The sequence below is a fragment of the Alosa pseudoharengus genome, unplaced genomic scaffold (assembly GCF_046254945.1).
Source record: "Alosa pseudoharengus isolate Yale_2024_CS ecotype anadromous, Long Island Sound unplaced genomic scaffold, YU_APseudo_1.1 YU_APseudo_1.1_scf_10, whole genome shotgun sequence".
NCBI classification, from domain to species: domain Eukaryota; kingdom Metazoa; phylum Chordata; class Actinopteri; order Clupeiformes; family Clupeidae; genus Alosa; species Alosa pseudoharengus.
The window spans coordinates 9,564,854-9,579,015 of record NW_027468565.1 but is presented as its reverse complement, the minus strand read 5'-3'; the positions used below and the strand labels follow the sequence as shown (position 1 = coordinate 9,579,015).

The window sequence follows — 14,162 nt, the reverse complement described above, 5'->3', positions numbered from 1 at the left end:
TCCCTATGTCATCTCATGCAGGGTAGCATTAAACCTCCACTGCTTAAGGAGCCAAACAACATACAACATATGCTCTCCCCCAATCATTACTCTCAGGTCAAAGGTCATTGGTCATCCAAGCCCTTCCTGGAACCTGCCATGGCTGTGCCAACCAGGACACATTGGCTTGCGTGCTAAACCATTTTATACTCTGGCACCTTATAGAGAACAAACAGATGCTTTGGGCTGATGGCACTTACAGGTACCAAGATGAAGATCTGCTAGTGTAAGGCACTCCTGATTGTTTTTCACGTAAACCTTTATATATATATACTGTGTATATACAGTATATATATACAGCGGGGAAAATAAGTATTGAACACGTCAATATTTTTTTCAGTAACTATACTTCCAGTGAGGCTATTCGCATGAAATCTTCACCGGACATTAGTATTAACTTAGGTAATCCACACATATATAAAAATCCAGTAAAGTAGAGTTATGAGTAAAAAAGTGGAATGGCACAGGGAAAAAGTATTGAACACACTAAGAAAAAGCAGTACACAAAGGCAAGAAATGGCAAGGAACAAACTGGAATCTATAAGTAGTTAGAGAAATTATCCCTCCTATCTGTGCAAATTTATATAAGCTGGGTTAATACATACTGGTGGGCTATAAAAAGGTTTTTTCTTACCAAGGTGTCAAACAAGAAGCATTTCATAATTGGTAAAAGCAAAGAGCTCTCCCAAGACCTTTGCAACCTTATTGTTGCAAAACATATCAATGGAACTGGTTACAGATGCACATCAAAACTTCCGAAGCATCCAGCAAGCAGTATTGGAGCCATTATCTGCAAGTGGAAGGAACATCACTGCATCATCACTGGCCATGCACAGGATCTCCTTGCAAGATTTCTGACCAGGAAGTCAGAAGGATAGTCAGAAGAGTAGCCCAAGAGCCAAGGACCACTCGGAGAAAGCTCCAAAAAGACTTGGTGCAGTTGTTACAGAGAAAATCATAGGTAATGCACTCCACCGCCATGGCCTCTATGCACACTCATCCCGCATGACTCTATTGCTGAAGAAAAACATGTCAAAGCTCGTTGAAAGTTTGCTACACAACATTTGGACAATCCTATGAAATACTGAGAGAATGTATTCTGGTCAGGCGAGAGCAAAATTGAACTTTTTGGATGTCATACTACACACCATATTTGGAGGAGAAATGGCACTGTGCATCACTCTAAAAATACCCTACCAACAGTGAGGTTTGGAGGTGGTGGCATCATGGTATGGGCTGTTTTTCATCTCATGGTACTAGCAGACTTCATACAGTTGAAGGAATGATGAATTGAGTCATTTTGTTCCGGGAGAATCTTGACCATCCACCAGGATGATGAGGATGAGACATGGCTAGACCTTCCAGCAGGACAATGATCCAAACCATTCAGCAAAGGAAACTCTCAATTGGTTTCAGAGAAAGGAAATCAAGGCCCTGACTTCAATCCAATTGAACAGTTTTAGAAGTAAACTAAAGATCAGGATTCACAAGAGGGACCCCTGGAATCTTCAATATTAAAGGACTATCTGTTGAAAAGAATGGGCCAAAATCACACCAGAATACTGTAACTAGTTTCATCATACAGGAAATGCCTTGAAGCTGTCATTACGAATAAAGGCTTTTCCACAAAGTATTTAAGACATTTCAGCAGGCGTGTTCAATACTTTTTTCCTGTGTCATTCCACTTTATTACACATAACTCTACCTATGGACTTTAATGTTTAGATTTTTTTATATGGGTGGATTATCTGAGTTAATACTAGTGTCTGGTGAAAATTTCATGCAAGTAGCCTCATTGGAAATATACTTACTGAAAAAAATGTTGACGTGTTCAATACTTATTTTCCCCGCTGTATATACAACTGCACCATTTCCTCTGCTTGGACTACAAAGCTAAATGAATATCATAAACGACTTCCTGCCTATTCTGGCCTGTGCTTTAAGAATGCTCTTTAAGTGCAGATGATGATGCTCAGGTTGTAAAGCTTATGGGAATGTACACGGCTCTTTCCTCCACGCCATACTGTGTTTCTGTACAAAGGCAGCATCACTCTCTCTTCCACACTCCCGCAGTCTGTTTTTCAGCACAGCGGCCTGGAGTCAGCGGTGTGGAGTCAGCGGTGGTGGCTGTGGCACTCTGCAGAGCGTGACTTCACTGTGAAGATGGGTGTCGGCAGCTCGACACGTCTCCATGCCACCAACACCACCGGCACACACATCACATCAGAACCCTTTACTTTTACTCACTCTCGTCCACAAACACACACGCCGACGCACACACAGACAGACACATGCACACACATACACACACACGCACACACACACACACACACACACACAATGCACATGCAAACCTGGCTATAGATCTTTGCAGACACTCTTTGTAGCTGGAACGATTCAGAAGAATCTACCGGCACTTTCTGTCACACGACTCTCATGGTGGAGGCTTCTGTTGACAGCCCTTCTCATAGGTCAACCACCAGCGTCATGACCCTCCAGGAGGTCTCTGGTGATGTAGCCAGTGTGAACGATATTCAGCCCAAAGACCTGAGATCAAGGCTGCTCAGTCCCTCAGTCCAACCACATTGAGACTGTACCCACTGTTGGAAGCAGGGTGTGAAGGACCCCAGAATGAGTGGGGCCCCTGTGAAAAGGGTGTATTAGAAGCCCTGACCAGTGGGTGTTTTGTGTTTGAGCGAAAGCAAATGTAACATGGTCAGTCAGTACATGTTTACATCTGTTACACAAGCTTGCATGAAACAAGTTTTGGTAAATGGAATTGGTGTCAGACCAATGATGATGGTGTCAGATTAAAAAACTGATCTCCCCGTGCAAGGAGCCCCTCTCTGGCCAAGGGTGGTTGATTGAGTGTGTGAGGTGCGCTACTTCTTGCTGCGGTAGTGAGCCGCCACCACCAGGTAGCTGTCGGGGCTCAGGTCCTTGATGTTGGGGGGCTTGTTGGAGACGGGAGAGGTCTTGCCCTCCACACGGGAGATCTGGAGCATGCGGCACGGGTCATGCTTCAGCAGGTAGCTCTCGAACGTCTCCCAGCCTCCCCCCACGCGAACCATCACATGCTTATTATGCAGCATCTGTCAGATAAAGATTGAAAGAGAAAGAGAGTGAGAGAAAGAGACAAACAGACGGATAAAGAGTGTGTGTGTGTGTGTGTGAGACAGAGAGATAGATAGACAGACAGACAGAGATAAAGAGAGAGAGTGAAATGGATAGTCAGATATGCAAAGAAACAGATCGATAGATCAGTGAGCATGAATATTTCAGTTGGCAAGAAACATTGGAAACAGGCACAAGTTCATTGATGCCTATTGCCTACATGTGATGAAAGAATAAAAAATTGCAAACAATAATATTCATGGCAATTATAAGATGGATACTTGAGGATAGGCTACATCAGTTCAATAACAAAATAGAGACTAGAAAGGCACAGCATTCTGCCAAGGCCCAGTATCCTCACAATGTTAAGAAAAGGAAAAAACGAATCTGTGGATCTGCCCCGTGATTCAGATCCACTCCACAATGTAACAGACACTGCTTTGGTCCATTGTTAAACCCTCCAACACGTTTAATGCAATTCCATGAAAGTTTGTGGCCTATACTTGCTGAAAAACAGATAAATATGGAAACAAACAAACCAAGCTGCAAACATAACCTCCTTGGCAGTAATAAAAAGAAGACTTTTGAGAAGACTTGGAGACCAGACGACTTTACTCTGATAACGGTAAATAATTTGGTCGACCGGAGTGAAAGGAGTGTATTAAATGTGGAAGAGTCTTTAATCACAAATAGTCTGAGCTGCTTTTGAAAAGATGCAGTGAAATTACATGATTTGAAATAGCTGGGCGTCTCTGGAATCTGATTCTCCCCCTAACACCTCCAGATTCACTCCTTCACACTCCTCCATCACCTGTCAGATGTTGCCCCTCACAATGCATTCCCAGAGTGCGCTGCCATAGCAACACCCACCCTGAAAGTTCCGAAGACTGAAAGGAGCCATAAAAGAGGCTGGGGTTGTCATTTCTGACCAATAAGATGCAACGTTGTCCAGTGCTCCCCACAGAGCCCCTCCTCTGCCTATCCATCCAAATAAGAAGCTGTCAGACCCCCCCCCCCCCCACACACACACACACACATACACACACACACACACTCAGAAAAGAAAAAATCTTCAGCTCTTCAGTGTTTATGTGTGTGTGGAGTACAAGTGTGTTTAAATTAAATGGATATGACTGTGTATCATGTGTGTCTACAGATTCATTTAGTGTTTAGGTCAAACATTCTAGAGCGCTACACTAATTTTAATGTTAATGTTTATTGATGTCAGTGTAAGTCGCTTTGGACAGCTAAGAACTATAAACATAATCATAAACATGTGGCATTGTGGCATAATTCTTGGCTTGCTAAACCAAGCTAAACTGTCCAGCCAAAAACAGTTCTATAATGAGTCCATTTGTGATAATTCTGTTACTGTAACTGGAATTAAAGATGCTCTAAGCGATGTCATGCGTTTTTTAGGCTAAAACATTTTATGTCACTTACTGCAAACATCACCTAACCAACCGCTAGCTGTCTGTGTCCTGAATACACTGTAAAAAAACACAATCTCTGTGGACAGCCCAGGCTCCAAAAGCGGCAACAAAAACAACCTGGGCAAACCTAGCCGATAAAAACATAACAAACTGTTCCAGCAAATTACAGACGAGAAGCGCGTTTAGGAAAGTTTCAATTGCACGGGAGCAGCACGGGGGTTTCAAAGTCAACAGAAAGAAGTGACGTTACCCAGCATCGTTTAGAGTACCTTTAACAAAACTAGGTTCTACATAAGCCTACTTTGTACTGTGCATGCACACACACAGCTAGCTAAGTTCCACCCCACAGACTGATACGATGGAGACTGCTTTACATGAGCTGTCTTTTTCTTTAAATGGCACTTAGCATATGACCGATTGTCAAAGATAGAGATATTTTCAGTGTACGGGTAGGGTGCAGATGAGGAAAAAGACTCAAACTAATGACACTTAGAATGAATGTCCAAGCATCAGTTGGCTCCATGTAATCTCACACGTGACCACTCATGAGCTGCAGATAGAGATCAGATTAGGAATCCACAGGTTACGCTAAAATAGGCCTAAAGGTCAAAACAGGTGTGATACACACTGCAGAAGTGAGCTGTCTTTGAAACTAACAGCAGCAACATCCAATGGACCATCTACATCTGTTTTGTTTTCTGGACTATCTACACCTGAAAGCCAAGATGGAGCACCAGTGATGTCTTAACATGGAGGGACTGCAGAAAAAGTAAACTCTTATTTGACAGTTTCAAAGGATACAAATGTCTTAGATATGACTGATCTCTGTTTGTCTTTGACAGGCTCCATCTGTGCAATTTCACCTCCTCCGACCTTTACTGCCAGGGTGGGTGTCTCAACACAGACATTGATCTGTCTGGTTAAAATTTCATGAAGGTGGAGACTCAGAGGTTATTGCCTTGGGAACTAATGGACTAATAGACGGGGCGGAGGCACACAAAGACGCACCACTGACCTCTAACACTATGGGCAGAACGTAGGATAGAGGAGCCAACAGTGCCCGAGGTGCAAACCTACTGAATTGAAACCACTTTCTAATATAGTAGCAACATGATCAAATATGAAATCTCCTACAGAAACAATAAAGCCAGGTCTTATGTGAAGGTCTTTACGTCTCACCTCCCTCTCTCCACACCTGTGCTTAGGGGCATGAACATCGAACCTGGTCAATCAGTGGTGCAGTGCAGAGGACAGGGAGACAAGGGGCCTGAGACTCAGATGGAGGTGAGGTTTTAATCATGCTGAACGGTATACAAAATGGTAGGGGGAGTATAACTGACACACACATACACACACACACAAATAAATTCTGGAAATGCTAGAAAGAAAATCCTTGTGCAAATGCAAATAAGCTAAATGCCTCAGTAGGCAGTTATGAAGACAGCTAGCCGTGCCATTCTGGTTCAATACATTCTGAGTCATACAAGACGGAAAGCATGTTACTGCAGTCTGAGAAAAATGACACCAGAGAGAAAGGAATGTTAATTGACTTTTCAGGGTGTGCGTGTATGTGTGTGTGTGTGTGTGTGTATGTGTGTGTGTGTGTGTGTGTGTGTGTGTATGAGTGTATACATGTGTGTGATTGTGTGTTTGCTGTGCACGTGTGAATGTGAGAATAGGTTTTTGTGAGAGAGTGTATGTGGTGTGAATGAGCTGCTGCAGGCCTTGTGCAGGGTGTGCGTGTATGTGCGTGTGCGTGTGTGTGTGTGTATGTGTGTGTGTGTGTGTGCGTGTGTGTGTGTGTGTGTGTGTGACCCTCAGATAGGCAGCTCCTTCACTGACCTTGGCTTGGCTTTCAAGGCAGAACAAAAACATCCTCTTTCAAAAATTGCATTATATCCTGGCATTGGAAAAAAAATGTAATGCCTTGCGAGCAATGCACATCTTACTGAAGAATTAAAGACATTTAACCTTGGTTTCCAAGCAACCAAAAAAGAGGGCATAGTGTAAGAAAAATGTTGAATATCCAGGGTTTATAAGGAATTTGGTGTATGCAACTGGACAAATATGTCTTTAGGCTGAAAATGAGACATGGAGAGCCCAAATGCTATCCAAGGGGAAAATATGCTTTATGTAGCCGAATACTGATGGCATTGCTTTCATCATGATTGCGTTCATTTCTTTCAGCGGTGGTATGGCAATATGGCACATCTCTATTCAAAAGCCACATCCTTGCAAATAAATGTAATGGCACACACACACACACACACACACACACACACACACACACACACACACACACACATTCTGCTCACAGTCACATACATATTCTCTCCGATACACACACGTACACCTCCATGATTTTTCTCTTCAGACTGACCGTAAAAATCATTGTCTGTTGTCACGACTCCGTGTACTTTCTTTGGACGCCATGGCAACATTGACACATTTATTTTAATTTGGGAGCAGCTTTAATTACTTTTGTGTGCGCGAAATCACACCACTCCCTATTTTAATTGCTTCTCCTGCCAAGGCTGCTTTGCTCCATCCTTGCACATACAGTTGAGTGTGTGTGTGTGTGTGTGTGTGTGTGTGTGTGTGTGTGTGTGTGTGTGTGTGTGTGTGTGTGTGTGTGTGTGTGTGTGTGTGTCGCTATGGCAGACAATAGTGACAATGATTAGGGTAATTGGTGGATTTATTGTGCTGACGGGAGTCCTTTGACCTCATCACATGTGAAGATGTCAACAGAAACACAGCAGCAGCTTTTAATGAAGTGAAGAGAGGAGGCGTCTCTGGCCAAAATCAAATCAACTTTCTCACAGTGGAGAGCTTTGCCATGAAAATGACTGATGCCAATAAAACAAGCCTTGTAGCTATTTAGAATGAATAAAATCTTGAGACCAAGTTCACAGTTTGAGACTGGACAAATAGACCTGTCTTTGTCTCTATTTCAGACTGATTTGAGATATGTAGACTGGGTGTTGTCACTCATCATGAAAGTATATATGACATGAATTGAGAATTTTAATGAAAATGTAGCTATGTGTGTGCAGTTTTCATACTGATGAAAATGTTTTTTTGGTTTAGATGAAATAAGCCTAATGTTGATATCCTTGTCCTAAATAGAAAAGCTGAATTATCATAAATGGGAGGCCACAGCTTTGTCTAGTGTTCAGCACACTTCTTCATATCTGTTGTAATAATATCAAAGAACATACTGAAGCAGTGCCTTATAGGCTCAAACATTTCATAGAACAGAAGAGTTCTCCACAGAAACAAGAAAAAAAACACTGAACATTGCACTGTGAATGAATGAAGACTTAAATGGTCCATCAGGCTAGAAATAGGGTGGTGAAAAATGTTCTACAGAAGTCTAAAAATAACCAGTAGATCTGTGCTCTACTTTCCTTCATGCTGAAGCAGATCCTAGAAGCTGTGAATCCATGTGTTAACTGCAACTGTCATGGGTGCATTAATAAGCTCTCGAGGTATGAAACAGAGCCCTTTAAATGGCAGAATTAACCAGGCTAGTGAGCTAGCGTCAGGAGAATAGCGAATAACTAAACATGACTGATGAACCTTCTGGAGGTGTTGTGATCCTAATTTAATGAAACAATGATGAAGGAAGGTGTCTGCTTGGAAGGTGCCAGTGAAATGCTCTGGAAGGCTGCTCTATTTGTGATGTTTTTTTGCCCACGAAAGTTGCTTTGCTGATGATTTTGCTTTTCATGTTAAATAGGCTTGGTTGTTGATTGTCCCTAGGTGAAATCTTTTACCAACAGCACTAGGATTTTAACATCACTCCTGTGTATATCGTCAATCTAAAATTTAATTTACTTCAGTCTAATGCTGTCTGAAGGCACTTTACACAGCTCCTCAGTGAGAGCTTTGTTCTAGAGAATGTAGAGGTATTTGCTTGGTGTGAGCAGCTGCTGGATTGTTTGTTTGGTATGTTTTTGTTTTTGTTTTTGAGGAGAGCATAGAGGCGCTCACCCTGATGAAGAGCATCTTCTCTCCCACTCTATAGCGACCCTGCGAATGGCGCTCCACGCAAAACTTATTAGGGCACTTGCATGGTGGGTCCTCAGAGATGTGCTTGACCTGAGGATACAACATGATGCAAACAGTCAGTGGCCATTTTAGAGGAATCACGCACACGCACACGCACACGCACGCGCACACAAACACACACATACACATATATATATTCCGAGCAAACAAACATTCTCAACACAACTTACAGGCACAACGCACAAACTCAGATACACTATGAGATACGAACCCCTGGCCTCAGGATTGTGAGTAGGAGCTAACCTGCAGGAGCTAAAATGATTATTAGCCAAATCCCAGCAAAACGGCAAACTGTCTACCAGACAAGGCAGTGGTAAAACTGCCATGGGGTGATTTGAGACGTGTGTGGTAAAGGGCACGGCAATAACTCACGGCGTCATCCAGCAGCTTGCCCGTGCTCTTTTTGCTGGCGGAGGTTTTGGTGGCGGAGGGTGAGTGCGTGTGCGTGGGCGTGGGCGTGGGCGAGATGGTGGGGGAGAGTAAGGGTGACAGCGGGGAGGGGGGCGGCAGAGGCGCCGTCTCCTCCTGCTCAATCTCCTTCTCCAGCTTAATCAAACCAGGGGGCTCCACCTTATACCTGCAAGGGGAAATGAGTTCAGGCGATTTATGTGATGACTGTGGAAAGGTGCAAGGCTAAATGGCCTTTACAGCCTGACAGGGTGACTACAAAACATAAATCAGTATACAGACAAGGAAAATAAATAAAGGCTAATAAACAACAACAGAGGCTATGGACTAGAGATAGTGGTTACGACAGGGAGGAACACTGGTGTTGGAAATGAATTGATGTGAAGTAATATATGTTCTATACTTTAATCTCTCTACATTCTATCTCAGCACATGGGTAATACCACTGGCAGCCATGTTGAAGTGTGTGTTGAGGTAGCAGGCTGTTACCTCAAGGCAATTCTGCCCAGCTCCAGCAAACAGAGACACACCTCCCGAGGCTGCTTGTGGAGAACTGTGAGAGAGTCACACTATCACTCAAGAGTATACAGCTGTAAAATGCACACACCCACAAACACACACACGCACACACACACACACACACACATGCACACAACCCAACCTCCCATCCACCCCCACCCACACAAACACACACAGATGCACATGCATGTACACACATGCACGCACACACGCACGCGCACACACACACACACACACACACATAGGCCTACACACACATTTCAGCTTTAGGAATATCAGAGTGCCATAAGAAATCCTTTACATGTTAGCGGTGTCAATGTAATGGGATATCTTTGACTCCTGTAAAGTTCTGGCTCCAGTCTGATGTGGATCCTGCAAATCCACACCCAGATCAGAGCCAGAACCACTTCAGTGTGAGCCGACTCTTTACAAGTTACACATGAAAACAACACACCACAATGCTGAGGAATGAGAAGGAGCTCATCTATGGAGGGGAAAGGGTAGGAGGAGGCACAACATGGACACACATACATGTACAGTAACTCATTTCTGATAATGTGTCTGATTTCTGATCCATGACTTTGAAAGTTGAAAGGAAAGTTTCTCGTCTTGGAACAGTATTTTCTTTGTCTCACAATAAACAAATAAGCTCTTATTGAGATCTGACCTGTTTCTTTTAGGAGAAATAAGGTGAGATAAGAATAGATTGAGAAGGACATCTTTTTTTCTCAGCTGCAATATAGCCCTCCTCTTGTCTCAGCCTCAGTCCAATTTAAGTTCAACATAAAATCTTCTGAATTTGTTCTTATCTCCCCATATTTCCCCTAAAGGTCCCTTAGAAGAAACAGGTGAGATCTCATTTCAAACTTTGCTCTCCTATGGGAGATTATGGAGACTCTGTGTACATTGTTTCTAATGGCTGACCCAGTGGTCTGTGCATTAGATGGCATGCTGTTTGTATGAGGGATTCAGCAGAGCTGATCTGGTGCACTGAATATCTGCACCTGATTATCACCAGAGCCGATCCTCTCCAGAGGCAGTGAGTGGCTACCTTATACGAGTGCTTGAAACCACTCCAGAGATGATAAACTCCAGATCTGCCCCCCGACCCCGCAAAAAAAAAAAAAAGCATGAAATCCAACACACATGGACTGGTGTTCTCTCTTTTCTCCGCTGCAGTCGGAGTGGATGAGAAATGAAATGACAGACAGTGAGAGGGGCATGCGGTTTAGTCATCAGCCTCCATCTCCACACACGGCAAACCTGAGTCTGGCGCTCCTTCCAGAGGTCTACACCCCCCGAACTTTCCATCTCAACTTTCACTTCCAGAGAAGGGAGAAAAAAGCACCAAATGATTAGTGAGGCTTGTGTTGTTTCAAAGGGGCTTTTTGTGTTTAAGCCTGGTCTTATTGAAGGAATTCAGATATGGCACTGGGAAGCATTCATCTGCTTGTCTTTGAGAACGGATTGTGTTTGGCTAACTAACAAAATATCGAAGAAAAATTATATGTCTATGTTAATTCAAAATATTATTAGGCTTTACTGACTATGCGACACCACCGTGACCCTATGGTTGGAGCCTCTGCACACACACACACACACACACACACTGCTCGTGTTGGTTACAGTAACAGGGCAGCATAACCTGGTCCAGGCCCAGCTTTATAAACTACACAGATTTTCCTCTCTGTCCACTGGCCATCAGATACCTCAGAGTGTGAAGAGTGAAACTGCCCTTCAGTGATTTAGCACTCTGCAAATTGAAAGGGGATTTCCACAGAATCTCGTCTCCATCGAGCCTTCAAGCCTGCCTATTCCAGCAAAGCTCTAAGGGAGACAGTCCCATAACAACATGATACATGTCACCATCACATATCGCGTTACCCCCAGAGAACAGCTGACTGACCTCGGAACAGTTCTTAGCTGGATTAGGAATGGAGCATGTCAAATCCGATCCAGGGTGCAGTTCAGGTAAAGTTCTGTGATCAGAGGCTTAAGATGTGCTACTCTGCATTTTTACAGTGGTAATAAAGCAAGTTGGAGGAAAGCAGCAGTGGCATATTGGCTGTTTATCCAAGCATGGAGGTATTTGGGTATTTGCTTTAGAGCTTCTGGTCATATTAACAGACAATACTATTTGTAGACTACTGCCAGAATAACACAAGAAGATTCCGCTGCTTGCTTTTCAAGGCCTGGAGTAACATGAAGTAACGTAAACACAGAAATATGACTCACAAATGCAAGCACACACAGCATGGAGAGACATTAAGAGTGGAGGGGAACAAGAATTTTCTAAGCCATCAGAGAGAATCAGTTCCATGGTCCTGCCCTACTTTCTCAGACTCTGTCTTCCTCCCTCTGTCCTCTCTCTCTCTCTCTCTCTCTCTCTCTCTCTCTCTTTTTCTTTCTCTCTCTCTCTCCTTGTCACTCCCTCAGTAAGCTCTGCTTGCTATGCAGCTGTTTCCCTGTTCCCTTACTATCTCACTCTGTACCCCGACCCCACCCACCCCACCCCCTCTCTTTCTCCTGGTGAATCCACGGGGATCTTCCCAAACCCTCTTCCTCTCATTCTCTGACCACCAAAACCACCCTCTCCTCCTCTCAAACACACAGACACTCTGATGGGCCGTGCTCTCTGCAAATACAGGGCTGCTAACAAGACAGAAACAGATAGGCCAGACAGCGGTGTGGAGTACAGAGACAGGAAATAGAGGGGAACTATAAGGGGAAAGATGGGAAAGTGTGTGTGTGTGTGTGTGTGTGTGTTTGTGTGTGTGTGTGTGTGTGTGTGTGTGTGTGAGAGAGAGAGAGAGACAGAGAGAGAAGTTTCATGGTGGACCATGGTGTTGAAAAACAAAGAGAGAGCATGACATCACAGAGTGATAAAGATGGAGTGCCTGAGGCAGAATGAGTGAGAGAGAGAGAGAGAGGGAGAGAGAGAGAAAGAAGAGCGAGCATTGTGTTGTTGGTGTCTCCAGAGAGGACTGCAGGTTAATCAGGTCTGGTTAGAGAGAGAGAGAGAGAAAGTGAGATGACCAGCCTGTCCAGCATCAGCTGCCGTCTCCAGCTACACAATGGGAGCCATTGAGGGGAGATCTGGCGAGCTTAGGGATGCTGAGAGCAGAGTCTCCTCTTCATCTTACGCTTAAGTATCTGTGCAGCCTGCCATACATAATCATTGTGAACCAAGCAAATCCTAAAATGGTACAATACAGTATATGCTACTTCTACTACCACTAGTACACATTTTTATACAGCACAGCATTTGGCAGAATATAAAAACATATGGGATAACCTGATACAAAATGACCTAGCACTATTAAAAAAACAATATTGCGGTCTGTAGTTGATCTGTATTGCAATCATTTGCAATGGGCCTCAGTGTTATGGTTAATTACCAATGGTTAAGGTCTATTGCAGGAAATTATTAAGCAGAGCCAGAGCCATTGCAAGTGTCTGGAAATGTTTTTATTTGCATAACGGTGTGATGTAATATTTGTTTGCTCCATTTGCTTGTGTTCTCAGCTTTGATCTTTATCTTTGGACTATGTGAGTGTGTCCTGCTTCTGAATCCAGCCAGCTTTTGCTCCAGTGTAAATGTACCAGCACAAGACCTCTGGAGACTTTATTAATGGAGATTTTGGCAATGCCTAAACATCTGATCACTGCCATGCATCTAGATTACAACACCACTGCATTGTATGTTTATGCCTTCATAACTTTTATTATGAGAGTAAGAGATTCCGTTTAGCACTCCACCCTAAGCAAGACACACACAAGCTGAAAGTGAATGGACCATTTGTAAATGGACCGTTTTTCTCTGTCATGATATTGAGATAAGAGAGAGAAGAGCAACCTGTTCCTTTAAGGAATGAATGAACAGTGAGTGTGTGTTATTGAAAGAGAGAGAGAGAGAGAAACAGCCCTCTGAATTTGCATCCGTTGACCTTTGCTGCCCATGCACACAGAGGTGGGGATGAGCACACAGAGGTGGGGATGAGAACAGGGTCAGAGGACTCCAATACACGCTGTTTCATTACGACACAGCAGAGCCCTTAACACAGCCGCCTGAAAAGAACAGCCACATTGGCCTTTATGTCAAGGTACAGTAGCACCTCCGCTGGGAAGATCCAGTTCTGTGGCTTGTACATGGAGTCTCAGTTATGTGTAGCAGCAATTAAATGGAGGACATTCTTTTTCTTTAATACAGCAAGAGGCAAAATGTGGAAATAATTTAAATATGAAAGTAAGAGTCAGGAATATATAGAGGATGGGGCAGTCATACCCTACTAGTCAAGTGAGATACCAGTGCTTTCATTACAATATGATACCTGAATTCATATTCCAGCATATGCCCACATGAATAGACACACAGACCTAGAGACTGGACACTCACCCAGTCCATCGGACTCAAACAGGCACATCTCTCCCACCCCCACCTCCCGACACCAGGCCAGGAAGTTGGCCGTGTTGTCCCTGGCGAAGAAGGACCCGGAGGGGGCGCTGGCTCGACAGGGGATCTTGCGGCTGGGGATGGCCTGAGGAGAGAGGAGAGCAGGACGGTCAGGCAATGCAACA

At 43.9% G+C, this 14,162-nt stretch overlaps 1 protein-coding gene across 1 annotated transcript in view; it reads right to left on the bottom strand.

Moving 5' to 3' along the window:
• Nucleotides 1-1,911: 1,911 nt before the first annotated feature.
• The window catches only part of gas2a (growth arrest-specific 2a), a 32,113-nt gene continuing 19,862 nt past the window's right edge, over nucleotides 1,912-14,162 (bottom strand). The window contains exons 4-8 of the mRNA XM_076300073.1: nucleotides 13,981-14,122; nucleotides 9,555-9,618; nucleotides 9,030-9,234; nucleotides 8,580-8,687; nucleotides 1,912-3,131 (exon numbers count right to left, since the gene is read on the bottom strand). Of these exons, the coding sequence (XP_076156188.1) occupies nucleotides 2,922-3,131; nucleotides 8,580-8,687; nucleotides 9,030-9,234; nucleotides 9,555-9,618; nucleotides 13,981-14,122 (729 nt within the window). The 3' untranslated portion in view covers nucleotides 1,912-2,921. The remainder of the gene's footprint in view (nucleotides 3,132-8,579; nucleotides 8,688-9,029; nucleotides 9,235-9,554; nucleotides 9,619-13,980; nucleotides 14,123-14,162) is intronic.